Source organism: Leptonotus elevatus, chromosome 1, assembly GCF_054856555.1.
Source record: "Leptonotus elevatus isolate MCC_2025b chromosome 1, RoL_Lele_1.0, whole genome shotgun sequence".
NCBI lineage: Eukaryota > Metazoa > Chordata > Actinopteri > Syngnathiformes > Syngnathidae > Leptonotus > Leptonotus elevatus.
In genome coordinates this window covers 30,317,100-30,335,831 of record NC_141239.1, presented here as the reverse complement: position 1 = coordinate 30,335,831, position 18,732 = coordinate 30,317,100, and the positions used below count along the sequence as shown (strand labels likewise).

The following is an 18,732-nucleotide window of genomic DNA, read 5'->3' as shown; positions in this document are numbered from 1 at the left end:
TAATAGTGGGGCAATACAAGCATCCATTTAAAGAGAATTTGAAAAAAACTTCTATAAACATGTGCTAAAAATGCTAGAGCAGTAAATTGTTAGATGCTAACAATGCTAACAATGATGTAACAATGTTCATGTTGTGAAACCATGAATCAAAGAAAGTATTGGCAGGGTGAACCAACTAATTTGACTAAACTGTGTTAACGGTAAAACGAGCTATAAAGTATGCTGGATGGTGGATATTAGCAATATTAATATTTGAAAACACATGAACCAATTTGAAGTCACAAAAGGTTTTACTAAACATAAAATGTATGTAAATTGGGGAATGTTAGCCACGTTATCATAAAAAAATGTCAAATTCACGCAAATTTTAACAGTGATCAAACACCCCAAACGTTACGCTAAAAATAGTCCTCATGTAGTTTGCTACACCTGGTAACAATGCTAGAATTTTGTAACAAGTACACAAAAGACAACATTGGCATAGGCAAACCAGTCGTCAATTAAACGCTCAGTTGTTGATGGTAAACAACACAAAACATTTATCCCTAACTTGCATTTTGGTGGATGTTAGCAATGCTATCATTTTCCCCAGGATACGCTCCAAAAGAAATAAGAACCGTCTGCCGCCATTCCTCCAGATGTGACTTTTCTCCCATTTGACAAGTAATTGATTAATTTTCGTGCTTGTAATTGCGCTGCCGTTAATGCATGCAAATGGCGGCTCACGATGCATTTATGGAAACTTGAACAAGCAAACACCCCCCTCCCCCACCGCCTCCCGTCACATCTGCAACCCACACTGTGCCACGCTCTCTCCCACCTAGTGTGAATTAACATCAGTATTTATCTTACTTCTATTATCCAATTCCTGCTTCATTCACATGATAATTGCTGTTATTAGCTTTAAATGTGCAAAATAAGCTGCGACCCGAGCACCGGAATAGGCGACAGTGAAACAAAAACAAAAACAACAACACTGACGTCGATCGGAAGAAGTAAAGCTTATCTTGATGTACAGTCTTGAGTTATTGGATTTTAGTGTAGTTTAGCCAAGACAAAATTGACTACACTTGAATCACAAAATATTTCTATGAAATGGATACTTTATTAAGTAGAAGCACAGGTACTTCATCATTTCATAAGATTTTTTTAAATCAACAAAAATAAAGTAAAAAGGTGTTGTAATAATTTTTAACTATTTTACTGCAAAGCATTTAAACCAGTAAGTAAACAAACGGTAATGACCAACTGTCTTAGCTTTGTTTAACGTCAAATTAAATCCTATACATTACAAAGTCATAACGAAAATAATTTACAAGAATTTTTTTTTAGGATTGTGTTGTAAAGTCTTCGGCCAGGATGCAACAAAACTGCTCTCGCTGAACATTTGACCAATCAATTAAACTTGAAATTCTTCCACCTGGACTTTCTCGCCTATTTCATTGGATGCACCGCATCCATTTTGATTTAGCTCGTCAGTGGGGGTTCTGAAAAAAATAAAAGCAGGTCTCTTGCAGTCGCGAGGCAGAACATCTCGCTCGTAAGGCGTCGACGCGCTACATCACACACAATTTTTTTTCTTCTTTTATGTTCCGGAAAAGACGGAAAAACAACAAAGCGGAAGAGGAATGGTGATTCCAACGGAGGCTTTGGGAAGAAAGGAAACGCTCCGATGGGACGATGCGCAAACACTGCTGCCGTCTTGGAGTAAGAGTAATAGTAATAATTAAAGCTTGGCCTTTGGTTAGTGTCGTCATGGGCAACATATCAAAGCACCCATGTGCTAGCAATTTCCTCATAATCTGCTGCAGTGCTGCATATTTACCCGGTATGTACAGGACATATGTAATAATACAAATAATAATAGTAATAATAATAATAATAATAATTAAAGCTGGCATTTTGTTTGTGTTGTTGAGGGGCAACATGTCAGACCACCCACCCACGTGTATGCAGCTTCAATATGAATAAAAAATTGCTGCAACGCATTACGCATAATAACTAATAATTTGCAATGATAATATTTAAAGTTTTATTAGTAAGAGATCAAAGTACTCACATGCATGTACCTTCCATGTAAATAATGAGAACTAATAATATTGCTGCAGTGCACTATATAAAATAATAATTTTATAAATCAATACTAATTAAAGCTGGCTATTTGTGTTGATCAAAAAAACAAATGTGCATGCAACTTCCTTGTAGATAAGACATGCACTGCATATATATATATATATATATATATATATATATATATATATATATATATATATATATATATATATATATATATATATATATATATATATATATATATATATATATGATTAAAATTTTTAATCGACTGACACCCCAGAGGCGAGCGGTCATAATAAGCTATTAATGCGGTGCATGCCCAAGCCCTTCAATAAAATCATTGAAAATATTTATCTGTCAGTGTCGTCTATTATACAATACCTTAGTTCTACTGCTTGTTTGGCGCATGCGCAATGAGAAATCATGTTGTGTTAGTTTCTGAGAGGTTGTTTCTGTGCGTGCGACTTTTGAATGGCAAAAGAGTTGTCAGTAAAGCAGCATTGACGACTCGCATGCACATAATTGGCTTACTTGGCTTGTTTTCTGGTAAACAGTCAGTGGTTGAGAAGAGGGCTGGCAAACGCCGTATTTTTTACCCGGGATGGGAACCATCGCCGGCAGGGTACATTTTTTAAAATCCACGGTATCCTGGAGTTCTTTGGGCGGCCATATCTCCCAAACCCTACGTCCTACCAGGGACATGCGGGCATCCCCGGATTTGTCTTGGCGAGACCTTTCCAACGGCGTATGGCCTATCGGCATCCACAGCCTTGCATCCCGGAGAGAGAGGGCCGGCAAATGCCAGATTTCATGCCCAAGGAGGCTCCAGTGAGAAGATGATTTCAAGTGGTCGTCCTACTGAAGTAACCTAATCATCACGGAAACGGGGCAGAATTTCGTCCCTCACTTTTAAGCAAGGGCGTACGAGAAACATACATGGCGAGCTGGCTGTCCACAGGTTAGCTAACTTTATTATTGGTTGAAACCTCTTGCGGCTCTGCTGCAATGTCCTTTTTTCCTCTCCCGGGTTGGGAGACTGGCTTTGTGGGCACGAGCCAGTTCTGAATACTGTAAATTCCAATGTATTGGCAAATTTGTGGGCATGTGATTTTGTCCTTTTACTCACTACGGAGCTGGTTACATTACAGTCCTGAATATTTACACTTTAATTGTATACCTACACAGTGGTATAAAATAATAATTAAATCATATTTAATATTAAAATTAATAATAAAAAGTTTTTCAGGTGGCGCATATATGTCACTATACAGCATGCCCACTCTAAAGGTCACCGCTCGCCATTGACAAAAAACACCCCAACAAATTTCAAGCTGGTGTTTTGTTTGTGTTGATGGTGTTGACAGAGCACCTGAATGGCACACACGTATTCATTTGACTGTGTGAGTTTTATTTTGTGTAATGTCAATGAGAGTGTTTGTGAGTGTTTATTAATTAGCGCGTGCTAATCATTGTGTCTTAATTAGCATGAATGTGTGATAATTAATGAACGTGTGACAATGCTTGTTCATTAAAACGTGTGTACTCTGTGTGTGTGTGCGTGCGTGCGTGCGTGTGTGCTTAATTAACAACATGCAACAGTGTGTGCAGGTGTGTCCTCAATGTTTACGTTAAAATGTTTAACTCTTTGACTGCCAGACGTTTTCAGAAAAGGGATGCCGTCAGTGCCAGCCGATTTAAGCATTTTGACTGATCTTTCAAGGTCCACAGAAAATGTTCTGTTTGGACTATGGAAACACACGTACTACGATTGGACTTTCATCTTTCATCAGAAAAAAAAAGTTTGTTTCTACCTTATTCCGTTCTTTAGTAATCAACAATAGAAAATGGTTAGTTTGACCCAATTTCGCCTGTTTTGGACCAAAATACGGAGAAATCAAGCTTTTAGTGAAACGATATTATTTCATGCATTCTAGTGAATTTTACACTTCTTTTTGTCCATGAATGATGCCACAAACACCTAAATAGTGCTTTACTTCTATAAAACACTACCACCAAGAATGAAAAAGTGTTTTTTGATAGCAAAATATGTTTATTTACATTTAACAGTGTAACAATTTGACAACAATTTGGCAAACTATTTACAAATGTGTGCAACTGTGGTGCTATTTACAAATATGTGGATGTTTCAACGACAGTTTTTCTTTTTGTAACACTCTCTTGCGTGCAAGGAGACGCAACAGCATTTGCACAACAGATTGCCTCTTCGCGTGCTCCACTTTCTTGCAGGCCGTTTTTTCCGGGGAATAGCAAGTATATACTGCAGTGTGTGTTGCCATCAAGTCTAATATCAGGATCATGCTACGGTTTCGTTACGTCTCGCTTCCTCGTGTCCTTCAGTTGCTATACCGGGTGGTAGGAGATGTTCTGATCCATCTTATCCACTCCATTCATGGTGGCATCGTAGTCCAGAACCAGTGTCTTCTCCGTGATCAGACTGTACCCGCTCCTCCGATGAATATGCATTGGACTCGGGGTACTCTTCATTGTCCGATCGGTTATTGTGCGCGTTTTCCGGCCTTAGCAGCGGTAGCCGCGCTAGCCGGTGAGGCTTACTACGTGATCATAACAGTCGCGTCAAGGCTTCCAACTTAGGCGTCAAGCTCGGAGTCATCATCATCATCATCATCAATCTGCATTGGTCGATGCCAACTCTCCATCGCCCGATCGAATGTCCGATTGTGTAGAAGTACCCGGTCGGTTATTGTGCGCGTTTTCCGGCCTTAGCAGCGCTAGCCGCGCTTAGCCGGTGAGGCTTACTACGTGATCATAACAGTCGCGTCAAGGCTTCCAACTTTGGCGTCAAGCTCGGAGTCATCATCATCGTCGACATCAATGCGCTTTTTAGTATTGATTGATGCTTTCCGTCTTTGAAAAAAATGCTCAAGCGTGAGCTGCTTGCAACCGGTTGCTTGGTCAGCCATTGTGGCTTCATCAGCCATTGTCTCCTCAACACTCTAGCTCCGCCTCACGTCTTCTACTGACGCCCACGGTGGGCGGCCCATCCAACCTTGTGCAAAGAGAGTCATCGCTGCCCTCTAGGGGCCAAAACGAGTCTTTTACTAATCAGATCTGCCTGATACTTTCAGCACAGCTGCCCAAGGCTTTCCTGCACCCGTTTTAAAAAAAAACAAAAAAAACATAGGGGACGTCTTTTAACGTCCTCGGCGCCCTTCCCTAGGTTTATGCTAAACGTTTTATAACGTTTATGGCGGTCAAAGAGTTAAATGACTTTTTTTTTTTAAAGGGATTACACCACGGAATTTTCACAGTTAACGATAGGCATATCATGATTAAATCTTACCTTTGACATCATGGCGATGTATTTTTTAATGAAATATTAGGTATTTTGCTGGCTATTTTTCTAATGCGGAAGTAAAACGCCCGATGTCTCGACAAAACAGCATACCCGTCAAAGTAGCATACCTTGCACTTCTTTGCATGCGCTGTAGGAGACAGGTCATGCGCAGTAAGAAAAGGTTATGTGTTTGGTTGAGTTTAGGGTGAGGCAACAGATAGAGTTTACTATCGGGGTATGCTGATCTGACAGAACACCGGTTCAGTAAAACCCCGCCTCTCCCCGTGTGTTTGCCGCGCCCCACTGGTCCGAGCCGCCTGCTGCCAAGGAGCGCTGCAAGACCGGCCAGCCGTTGTAGTACAACCGTGTCTTCTTTACATGTGGACATTGGATGGATGTTTAATTCTTCAATAAACATTTGAAACAAAAGAAGAGGGAAGAATAGAAGGAGGGAAAAAAGACAACCGTGAATGGGTCGCGAAACAGAGCCTGCTGGTCACAAGGTGAGCGTGCTAACCAATACACCGTCCGTGCAGTTCACTTGTAGTTTACACAAGTGTCAGCCAGAACCCTTTCTGGGATTTTAAGAAGGCCAATTGTCATTTCAATGCAATTTGGGCATTGCAAATGTGAAGGAAAATTGATTGCTTTGAATTCATTTGGACAGAATTTTTTTTGATAAAGGCTACTTTTGTCAATATCACACGGAGGAAGGTCTCAGAGAAAGTCACAGGGTCTGTGCGGGGGTGGGGCCGCACCCAATGACGTTAAACAGTGCCAACAGCTCGTTTGCTCAGGTAAGGAAGGGCTGGTGCTTGGAGAGCAGAATGACCTAGAATTTCTCATAGTGGGCCGAATGGCGAAAAACACCACTTTGGTGATGTTTTTTTGTGAGGAATTAGCATTTCAACATGGCTAAAAGCTCCAAAAACTTGATTCTTCATGTTGCTGTCCCTTTAAATAGCTAACTTGTGGATCATTCTGCATTTATACCCCCTCCCCCTCCCCACCCGAAAAAAACAATCAACTCCCCACAAAAAACAAAATGTGTTTTTTAAGGAGAAAAAAATGCATAAAAGAACGACAGTTTTTGTCGGCATTGCAAATGAGAATGTTTTTAATTTATTTCATTTATTTAACCTTCATTTATCCAGGTAAACAAATATCTTTAAACAATTTAGTTCTGGGGTGTCAATTAGCCATGGTCAAGGTTGCAAATTCCGGCCAAAGGTTCCGTGACATATCGAAAGTCTTCTTTTGGCCGGACATTCCCCCTAAGCTAAATTTGGAGTCTGCAGTTTAAAGGCGTTTTGCGGAAAACACATATTGTGTCTTTGTGGGTAAGTGGCTAACAGGAGTAGCCCGAGCGCTAATGACTGTCCAAAAAAAAAAAAAAGTGAATCATTGGTGTGGTTTAAGTGACGCCGTCCCGGCAAGTGGCGATATCTTGAAGGACGACGACGCCACATTGCAAACATAATCATCACAGCTGTGCCGCCCAAGCAATAATTGGTCTCACACTGTTCACGCCGCACGCTAGCACGTTAGCCCGCCATTCCACAAAATAGAAAACCTCAGGATGTGTTGTACTAAAAAAAAAAAAAAAAAAAAGGAAGAGTGAAAAAAAAAGACAAGTGTGAGGTTTCACTGTAACTGTGTGTGTAACTGTGTGTTGTCGTCCCGGCGTCCCCAATCCTGTCCCTTGCTAGCTCGCCCGTGGCCCGCGAGGGCCATTTGAGTGCAGCGAGGAAGAGGAGAAAGAGGAAAAGGACGTCCCCTGAGCTGCGTGAAATGAGCCGTAGGGGGGAAACAAATAAAATGAAAGCAGTAAGCGGCGAATGACATGCCCTCAAGGCCACCTTTTTCACGGCCAATCGGTGAACTTTGATGCCGCGCTCCCCTCACATTAGATGATGCCATCTCGGAATTTATTGTCATGCATCTGTCTAGGGTGCCTGCTTCCAATTGGGGCTCATTTTGCTGAATTCGCCAGTCAGAATTAGCCAAAATATGGGTGCTGGAATTTGATAAATGGGGCTGCTTCAAACCAAGATGGCTGACTTACTGTTCAATTTTGGGCATTTGCATCCTTTGAGACTTTTTCATGTTTCCTGTCATGACAGACATGTCCACCTAATTTCGTGTTGATCGGTGTAACTGGTGTTAAGTGTTCCATTTGTTGTAACTTTTTAAGGAAAACTACAAGGTGCAGTCATCCAATATGGCTGCTTCACACCAAAATGGCCAACTTGCTGTTTTTCATGCTCCCTGTTACGGTAGACAAGCATACCAAATTTCATGTCCATCAGTGAAATTGGTGTCAGGGGCTCATTCCCCCCCCCAGATTTTCCATCGGTGCACTACTGAATACATTCGCCTAAAACAGCTGGCACAAACTCACAGCTGACTTCCTTTTCAATTTTGGGCACGGGTCCTTGAGACTTTTTCGTGCAGCCTGATACGATAAACATACCCACCAAATTTCTTGTCAATCCGTGGAACCCTTGTCAGGTGCTAATTTTTCCGAACTTTCTAGGGGGCTTTACTGAGTGTGTTTTAGGGCGTAATGTTAGGGAGGCCAAAAATTGACAAATTTCCACCTGGAGACACAAATTGGTGAGTTTTCGGGCATGTTGAGGCCCCCAAAAGGTGAAGGAAGAATCATAAACCCGATTTGTACTTGGACCCTAAATAGTAAAGAAGACAACTGTGATTGGGTGTCAACAATACCACACTGAGACGCCTTTTGTTGTTCGCAAAGCTCGTTAAAGACGCTGCGTCGTCGCTGTATAAACAGAGAGACATTTGGCGCTAATTGCTGCGTGGCGTGCACCTGTTTAGCAGGCGTGCTAATTAAAACCTGCACCATGCAGAGGAGGTAGGATGGGGTGGGGTGGGGGTGTCATTACGGGCGGAGGTGAGGACATTTGCACGAGTGGAAGTGTATTAGCGCGGCGCATGCTAATTGAGGCGACGACAGGCAGTTGGCGCAGCGCTCCGGGGGCTAGCACGCCATGGAGATGTTTAGCATTATCGGCTAAGTGGAGATATGCATGCATCGATGCACTGAGTTGAGTCGCAACGCGGACGGAATGGAAAGCATGCGGGACTGCATTCAAATCAGAGGTAGTCGAAGTCTGGCCCATAGCGTGTTTTTACTTTCCGCCGCATATTACTGTAATGTAATAATTAAGTTAAACACGACTCGCAACAAAATGTTACATGAAAATGCTAACGTTTAAACATTTTTGCATGAAAAATTCAAAATGTAAAAAAAACAAACTTATTTGTAACGCAAATGTAAATTTGTCAGTCATATATTTGTCAAAATTAAAATTGTGAATCACGCACTTTTTCAAGTCACAAAATGTTTTAAATATAAACATATGAAAATATACCACACGTCTTTAAATATGAATGTTAGGATATAGGTTACAGGATATTAGACTTTTTTTTTAAGTTTTAAAAGATTTAATTATACTTTTCAATGTAAAAAGAAAAGAAAATGTGTTATCTGATTTCTGAATAATAATTGTAAATATTAATGTTGCATAATCTGCTATGTTTGTTGAAAACATCTGTTACTACAATACATATACATACAATACATGTTGTGACTGTTATAAGACATTTTTTCCAATGGAATGTTACGGGTATAACACTATTTTAACTAAAAACTTTTTCTTTTTTTTTTTTTACTGTTAAATGATAAACTATTTTAAAGTTAAATGTGAAGATATAAATGTTAAGATATACTTTGTATTGTACATTTTCATTGTCTTTCTCGTGTACAATTCGATGACAATTAGTCACTTAATTATTTTTTAAATTAAAACAACCATATTGGCTGCCGTCACAACTACGATACCTCGAAATAAGGCCGTGTATTGGCTCAATACCGTGTATCGGTACTCACACATGGCACCAAAATATTGACTTTGTGTTTTTGTTTTTTTTCCACACACACAAAAAAAACCTATTTATTCTTCTCGTAAATATATCCAGCTGCAAATGTTGATATACAACATATTGATTGGCTGAAGCATGTTTCGGAAACCAAAGGTGAAGTGGGAGCCCGTCTTTCTTCTTTCTTTTTCGTACTTTTGACAACAATCCCCCCACCACCCCCACCCCCACAACTATGTTGTGGCATTGCCGTGCACAGGCAACAAATGTAATTTGGTTCAATTTATAAAGGTCTGTGGGGTAAGATGGCGGTGGCGGAGGTTGCTGGTAGCCTTCGGGGAAGAAGAAGAAGGAAAAAAAAAGGAACTCCACTCGCTCGCTTGCTCACACAGCAAATGAAATTTCCAAATCCAAACGACTTAGTTGTGATTTACAATTCTCCCTCCGGGGCGGCGACAAGCGAGAAAACATTTCAATCAGGCGCACCGCCGCCGTCGCAGCCACAGCCGCCTTTTGTCGCGCCCCGTGAATCAGCTGTTTAAGAGGACAAAACTAGTCAACCCGGACAAACACTGCCTGAAAACACACCACTTTGATTTGATATAACCCTTTAAAGGAGACTAAATGTGGGACAAAACAGGTGGAAGAGCGCATTCATGTTTTGACACTTTTTTAAAGTATAAAGATGATTCTTATTAAGCTGTGGTCAAAATGGGCTTTTATTTGCTATTGTCAAATAAGGCAAAACAGAAAGCAATTGTTTTTAGTGCTACCAATAGTTAGCGCAACGGAGCGACACGTGTTTTGAGTGTTTTGGGATAACAATCGGTTTTAAAGTTTGCAGCTTGTATTTTTATTTCTTTTTTTGCTTTAATAGGATTCATTAGCTTTTGTCAAATGAGGCCACACAGAAGGGAATTATTATTATTATGGAGCAGCTCGTGAATATTTTTTAACAAAAATTGATTTTACCATTACAGTACCGCTCAGCATGCTGCTCTTAAAATAAGAGCTTGTACTTTGCCTTTATTTGATCTATTTGCTTTAGTCAAATGCTGCAAAATAGAAGGTAATTAGTTAAACTGCTAACATCATTTGCATGTCATCTTGTGCAAAGAAGTGGCTCGTTTTTGTGTGCGCGTGTTAGTGTGTGTGTGGGGGGGGGGGGGGGGGGTTGCGCAGTAGCCATGATTAAAAAATAGAAGCTGTGCTTACAATGTGCTTTTATTTGTTTTGTTTTATAATCATGCCAATGGAATTTATTTCAGTGCTAACAATAGTTAGCATGTCAGCTATACCGCTCGTATTATTTATGTTTTTGGACAAGACTAGCTTTTAAAGTAGAGTTTGTCATGGTTTCTAAAAAGCAGTGCTGATATTTTGCTGTTTCTTTCTTAGGTTTTGTCAAAAACGCTGAATACAAGGCAATTGTTTTCACTGCTAACTGCAGTTAGCAAGTGAGCTAGCCCAACAGTATGGCTCACATTCTGTTTTTGAATGTTGGGTCTAACATAAATTCATTGATTAGTTTCTTCATACAAGCAACTTCCAACAAGGGTGTGGAAAATTAGCTATTCTTTTCAAATTTAAAGTCTCATTTAAACATACGTGTAATGCAGAATGTATTAGCCTGTAGTTTATCCATCCATCGATCCACTATCTAAACCGCTTATTCCATTTCAAGTTAAAGTTAGTCTTGATCAAATAATTTCACAGTAATACTGGCACATAATTTTGACACACCTGGACACTTTTAGTATACTTTTACTGAATGCACATTATGTAACAAATAATTTGGTAGTGTTAACTTGGCTTTTAAAGCTAAAATCGGAGCTGATTCTATGTGAGCTTTCATGTTAGAAATGGTCTTTCATTTGCAACTACTTAAAAACTATGTGTGGGGAAAAGGTACTGTAACTATTTTATGGCTATCATCACTTATAACGTTAGCTAGCGTTATGAAGATGCTCATGTTTATTAAAGATAATTGCTGGAATTATGAGAAGTGTGTTGAACACCTTGAAGGTAAATTCCCTGTTCCTATCCCATTACAATTTGACCCATGGTCATGTAGGAGCTAATGGAGTAGCAGCAAGATTCTAAAGAGCTCTATTCTTAAATGAAGAATACATCTAATTGTAATGCAGTACGTTTGTGGCTGCTCACTAAAGTGATGTCTCCGCACCGCTGTATCACTATTTTCAGAGGCGGGAGCAGAGTGTGGGGAGATGCGGTCTGGGGGGCTTTATTTGACACATGGGCCATTTGTTCAATAAGTAAAGTGTGCCACGTCTCGGACGAGAATTGGACTCTCCGGCTGTAGATTGAAACAGAATCAGCTGCAATGTGTTAACCCTTTTCCCAGCGGGAACCTGCGACTGTGGTGCTGGGAGGGGTGGGGGCTGGTTGGCGAGTCCCATTTGAAGGGCTGTCGAGACCCGGGCTCATTCCTCAAACTCATCTCCAGCGCAGCCGGGCGGCGCTAACGAGAGCCCGCATAGCGACAAAAACCCATTTGGCCTCCCCCGGATGCCGTCGCCATTTACAGCTGTCAATAGCGCGGCTTGGTCTGCCGTAATTACCCCCCAGGAAAGCACGGACGCTGCGCTTAGCATGGCCTTGCGAGACCGACGACCGCAACTTCTTTGCTATCCGAAGTCGCTTTGGTTCTCCAGCGGGAGTGCGGGATCAAGGCCTGAACTGAGGCGGGGTGAGGGGGAGGAGTGTCGCGAGTATTCCCAGCATTCTGGTTAGCCTTTAAGCATCAGAATGGGAGAAAAGATAAGAGTGAAGGGTTGAAAGCAACGATCAAAATTGGAAAAACAACTGAATATTCTTCCAAAAAAGCAGACAGAAGAAGACAGAAGAAGTCATCAAAATCAATAGAAGCAAGGATACAAAATCCAAACAGGGAGCAAAAGACGGCAAATGGGCAATTTGGATGTTTGACAGGTTGCAGAAGCGTACTTGGTACAGTCAGAACAGTTTAACATCCTCGACTTGCGTAGGATAACGTCACATTTTCACATCATGCTTTGTTTGGTATGGAGTGTTGCTGATTTTGTGTATTACGGATGTCACAGATTACAGACGTTACAAATACAGAATACAGACGTAACAGTGCTGGATGACGTCATATTTCCATGTTGGGATTTATTTAGGCGCCAAACGTCTGATATAAAAGTTACAGGTAAAAGATGGGACAGCTTACATCAATTTGCACAAAAGGACGTCATGTTTTCACATCATGGTTTGTTAGGTCGCCTGCTTTTTAGCACGTCACGAGCATGCAGGTTTCATGGTTTTACGGTTTCATGTCCTTAACACCAGATGTTTGGTATACTCGGTTACAGGTTACGGGTGTTACAGATTCTGGATGTTATGTCCATTCAATAACAAACATTACGGATTCAGGCTACAGCCGTAACAGTTTTACACCCTTGACTTCCATAGAATGATGAAGAAAAATCTGTATCGTGGTTTGTTACGGCACCAATGGTTTGGCAGGCGGGGCACTTTACGGATTCCGGAAGTTGCGGATTACAGACGGCAGGAATTCTGGATATTAAGGTTGACAACAGCGTTAAACCTTAGCCACTGATTCCAAAAATAAGTAAACCGCCCACTTCCTGCCGACAGATAATAGAATTGGCTTTATGAGAGTCGGCAAATGTCGGCTCCGCGCCAGCTGAACAGCAAACGCCTTAGACGCTATATTTTTTAAGGCCCTGCAGACAGCGACTAACTAGCAGCTGTACAACCCCCACACTGTCCATCCGTCGCCGCTCAGCTCGTAAAATCATGCTCACGTTGCCAATTCCGTATGAGGTTCACCGTGGCAGAATCCAGAACACCCGTAACGTCCATAGTCTGTAATACGCCCCACCAAACATCCGGGAACAAACCCTGATACAAGAAAATGGCAAAAGTTGAGGACATCTGCTTCTTTCACACAGTGCCTGCAAAACCGGCACATCAAATCAGTCCAACTGTGCCCTTCACACAGAATCCAGCAAGGTGTGATATACTACTGTACACTTTCACACAGCAACAAGGTCACATTAGGAAATGATGAACTTGCTAAATTTCTTCTGGTTCTGCGTGAAAGGCACAGGCAGATAGATACATGACGGATTCACTTACGCTACCGTTTTTACAGGCTGCTGACAACAAAGAAAAACCTTTCACACAGGTTGCAGAAAAGGGGCAAAGGAAGAGACATATCACAGCATTTTTTTTGCCTGTGCCTTTCACACAAACACAGTTAACCAGAATATACACTGGTTTTCGCACAGCAACACAGGTGACATCAATCGCCATGATCAACATTCCATGTCAATACATTTCACACACAACACTGCGAGGCAGAATGTTACTGTACACTTTAGCACATCCTTCCATTCCCTGTAGGTTCTTTTCACACACAACAGTGACATGGAGGCTGAAAACAATAGGAATAAGGCGGCTTTGACTGGCAACGCCAATAAAACAAGCTCTGTTTGCTACCACCAAAATTGCCACAAAATTGTCATCCCTCAGACTATGTAATGACCTTTTACACAGAACCCTATGGGAGATAATACTCCTGTACATACAACAGGGATGACGGTAATCTTCCATTTTGTTTACGCTTTTCACACAGTACAGCAACTGGCAGTGCAATCATACCAAGCAGCGTTAGCTACATCCTAAGCCAAAAAATGGACATCTTCCCTGATACTACCTTTCACACACAACCTAGTGACACTGCTTTGTCGGAGGTTGGCAATTTGGGGAAATAACTGAGTTTTGGGTGTTAAACTTCATACCCCTATCCTCGCCTTTTCTGTTTACGTAGTAGCCTCTGTCAAACACACACACGCACACCACACACACAATCCCATATCCCATACCTGGGGTGGGTACCTTTCACACAGATCAGCAACATGGGGGAAAAGCAAGGGAAATTCTACTTCGATGAGCAATGTGAAAGGAGCTCAAAGCAGCTACCTTCGAAGACATTCAATTACCAGCCACTCATTTTGTGTTGCTACCTTTCACACAGTAAGCTATATTTATACTAATCATGTGATCAACCCCAGTCAGGCTACCATGTTTACACTAATAGTAATAAAAAGATCAATTATAAGCAACTTTACACAAGGCGTCATTTGGAATGCAAACAAAGTGTGACGCAGCCAGGCTAGAAAACGACACCCCTCTCCCTTTTTACTGTACATTCTCCACGGATTCACACCGTAGCGCTGCTCGAGTGAGGGAGGGAGAGAGGGGGATGGATGGAGGAAGGGAGACGGTGGGTGGGGGTGGGTTGCACAGCAGACGGCATCCCAGGAATGAAAAGCGGCGAGCGTGGGGAGCGGTCGGGGAACGCCGAGTGTGACTCACGGGGACGTTTCCCGTTTTGCGGCACAGCAAGGATTCTCCGACAAAAAAAAAGAAGAAAAAAAAAACGACAGACGCCGCCAGAGAATATGACGCACGGGAAATTGGAGCTTTCTTTCATTGAAAAGAGAAAAAGGAAGGTGCACACTTGGACTGAGGATGTCAATGAATTTCCTTGCTTTGCACATCCAATGTTACTATTTCATCTATTGAGAAAACTAAAAGGTGCAACATGATGGTAAGGGGTAGAGTGGGAAGGGGGGAAACTCCCTTCTTTGCCACCCTTAGGAATCTCCTTGTTACGCAAGAAGACTAGGTAGGAAATTAAGAAAGGTAGAGGGGGAGAATACTAATTGACAAAGCAGCAACACGCACATTCTACAAGCCAACAAATCAAACGCACCAAACTCCTCATTATGCAAAGCTTAGGAATCTCCAGGTTAGGCGTAACTAAAAGAATAGGCCGGAAACAAGAAGGAGAAAGAGAGGGACAATTCCAAATGAGGGTGGCAGCAACATACCCTGCCAACAAATCGCCTTTGGGAATGTCTTGGTTACGCAAAACTGAAAGATAAGGTGACCAATTACAAACCACAGCAGTCTTTAAGCCGACGGTTCAAACTCACTAAACCCCGTGTTATGCCACCTGTGGGAACCTTCAAGTTATGAAAAATGGTAAATTAAAAACAAAATGGGTGGGGGGAAAAAACAAACACAGCTTACAAAGTATCATATAAAATGCACTAAACTTCTCATTTTGCCCCCTTAGGGAATCTCCAGGTTATGCAGAACTGAAATATTAGATGGAGAATTAAGTCGAAGGGGTAATGATATGAGAAAGAGAGAAGAAGAGAATTCCAAAATGAGGAAGCAAGCAATTGAACAACTAACACAATACTCCTTAATATGCCACCTTTAAAAATGTCATGGTTGTATAAAACATAAATATTATGTAAGAAACAGGGATGAAAAAGAGTGGGAGGCTAAAGTGTGAAATTAATAACTAAAGCTGTTGGAGAAACACAAACTCCTCCTTTTGCCACTTTTGGGAATTTCCAGGTTATACAAAACAAAACCCAACGCAATGACTCAAACTTGTCAAACTCTTTGTTATGCCACGATTGAGAATCACCACGTTATGCACTCCTAGAACTTTAGATGGGAAATTAAAAAGTGCAAAGGGGTGGAAGGTGAGACAGGATCATTTCAATGGAGGGATCAACATGTCAACATGAAATTGAATCAAACCCATCAAACACCTTGTTATGCCAGTTTTGGGAATCTCCCAGTTACGCAAAACCAAAACATTAGGCAAGGAAAACAGGAGGCAGCGGAGTTGGAGAAGGGAGGAAGGTGACAAATACAAATGACAAAGAATCTATTTACATGTGGACGAGACAGCAAACCAAATACCCCAAACTCACAATTATGCCACCTTTGTAAATGCTCTGCTTGAAAGAGGACAGACATTTCCAAATTAAGGAAAAAGAAACAGACACCAAACCAAACTCATCATTTATGACACATATGGGAATCTCCTGGTTATGCAAAACTAAAAGAGTAGGCTTTAAAATAGGAAGGGTGAAAGAAAATAATTCCAAAATGACATGGTAGCAAGACACCAATGAAACACAGACAACTCCTCATTATGCCACCCTTGGGAATCCACAGGTTATGCAAAAGATTAGGTGGTAAATTAAGGTGGGCTAGAGGGCCATAACTGCATTATAGGGGAAACCAATTAGGAGCAGGACAATGACAAACGATGATGCAGTCACGTACACGTCAACATACGACAACCCAAAATCAGCTGCACCAAACTCTTTTGTATGTCACCTTGACAAATCTCTTAGTAAGGCAAAACTAAAGGATTAGCTGTGATTTTGACACAACCGAGAACCATAGATGGAAGAAAAACACCATCTAAAAGCTGATAAATCAAAACAAACAAAACTTCCCGCTATGCTGCCTTTTGGAATTTTCTTGTCACACAAAACTAAAAGATTAGAAGGAAAATTAAGTGCAAAGTGTTTGAAGGAGGAAGAGAATTCCATATCAAATATTCAATACGCCAGACTCCTTGTTTTGCCACTTTTGGGAATCTCTTACCTACAAAACTAACATATTAAGCTGGAAATTAAGAGCCAAAGCAGGGGAAAGAAGTCAAATGTTTGTTTTTGTCAGTTTGTCAAGTCCTAACATATGAATAAAAGGATTTTGTGGTGTGAAAGCTGTTTTGTTTCACCGCCGCGCCACCGAAGGGATCAGGCAAGAGCCCAGAGAGTTTTATCACCGCTGCGGCGTCCGCTTGTAATTTAGCACGAGTGACAGGACCCCCGCTCGTAAATCCCTTGGAGGAGGTGGGTCGTGTGAGGTAACGCCGCTGCTGGAAAAAAAAATCCCGACTTCACTCAGGGCAAGTTAGGGGAAAGTCTCCCGGTCAGGATGGCTTTCAGAATGAATGAGACCTAACAAGTCTCGCTGTCCCGCTACGCAGTTACAGATATTTACTCAAGGGGGAGTCGATCGGACAGAAGTTAAGACTTCCACTTGGCTACAAAAGGAAGGGTGAAGGAAGACTGGGAAGAAAGTCTTACCTCTGGCAGGTAGAGGAAGGCGGGGGGACACTGGAGCGAGTGTGGTAGCATCCCGGAGCCGGAGAGCAGCAGACAGCCGGAGTTGGCCATGGAGCTCAGTGTGGGGTAACGGGACGCTTTGCGCATTTACACGGGAGATCCTTCGACTCTCGTTCTCTCTCGGTGTCTTCAGATCACTCGCTTGTCGCCTTTTTTAAAATTTCCCTTCCCTGGCTTTTGTGCGTCTACCGGAGCAGGACGAGGGAGTGCGCTTACACTCCACCTTTATCGCTCTCTTTCTCACTGTGTCTCTCTCTCTCTCTCTCTCTCTGTAGCTGGCTCTCTCGCTCTATTCCGCGCCGCGACTCTGTTTACTTTGAGCGGTATAAAAGGCAACAAAAGCATCGAGACACAGAAGGGGAGGTTCCGGCCAAGGAGGAGGGGTTGCCGTGCCGACAGGGGGTTGGCTCATTTGTGGGGGGGTGGAAGGAGCGGCTGGTGGGGGGAGTCTTACTGATGAAGTCCCCAGTGGATTCCGACATCAAACAGTCCGGGAATGGGAATGACATTAGAACAGCTGATCCGAGGCATTAGCAGCTCGTGGGACGCCGCACGCTGCTTTTTAATTGCAGCACCCCCACCACCCTCAGCATCGGCCCCAAAACACACGCCTCTCAGCGGATGCTATGAGCGCTCATAGACACACTGCTGCTTCGAACATGTGTCGCAAAATGTAAGCGTTATGCTACAGCTGTCCTCGAGTGACGGCGATCTCATGGTTAAAACTAACAATATGTACTGGCGTTTTAAACCTGTTCATCCTGTTTAATGCATAAATAACATTCATAATACTTGCAGTGGATTTTTAAATTGACTGTTTTAGAAAATGACATTATTTAGAAATTAATGTAAAGTGACTTTGCTTTCCTTGTCATGAAAAAATATCGAATTTTAATCTTTAAAAAAAGTTTTTTCAGTTTTTCCTAAATTAAATAAAAAATAAATGAATCAAAACAAACAAACAAATGAAACATCAATGTATATGTGTATATATATATATATATATATATATATATATATATTGTTTTCTTCATTTTTTCCTTTTGGACACATTCTTACAGGTTACATCAATTACATCATATAATTTGCAACATTAAAATCCAATAGAAGGGCTGACGGGTAGAAGTCATGGCTTATTGTGAAGCAGTCACAATTTCTTGGTGAAGTAATGTAATTGTGCAATAAATATTTTGTACTTTTGAGGAGAAAAAACAGGAATGTTAAAATTTCCTAAGAAAAATATGGACATTTCCAAGATTTTTTTTTTATGTTTACGAATGAATAAGTTATATATATATATATATATATATATATATATATATATATATATATATGTATGTATATATATATATATATATATATATATATATATATATATATATATATAGTGTGGATGGTTGTTTGTCTCTGTGTGCC

At 41.4% G+C, this 18,732-nt stretch overlaps 1 protein-coding gene across 6 annotated transcripts in view; it reads right to left on the bottom strand.

Annotated features, from left to right (window-relative positions):
• The window catches only part of LOC147181617 (RNA binding protein fox-1 homolog 3-like), a 486,306-nt gene that overhangs the window by 111,096 nt on the left and 356,478 nt on the right, over positions 1 to 18,732 (bottom strand). The window contains exon 1 of one of the 6 annotated variants that reach the window (XM_086090617.1): positions 17,278 to 17,610. The exons of the other annotated variants lie outside the window; for them this stretch is intronic. Within the exon in view, the coding sequence (XP_085946743.1) occupies positions 17,278 to 17,403 (126 nt within the window). The 5' untranslated portion in view covers positions 17,404 to 17,610. Of the gene's footprint in view, positions 1 to 17,277; positions 17,611 to 18,732 lie in introns of those variants that run through there. 6 annotated transcript variants of the gene reach the window in all.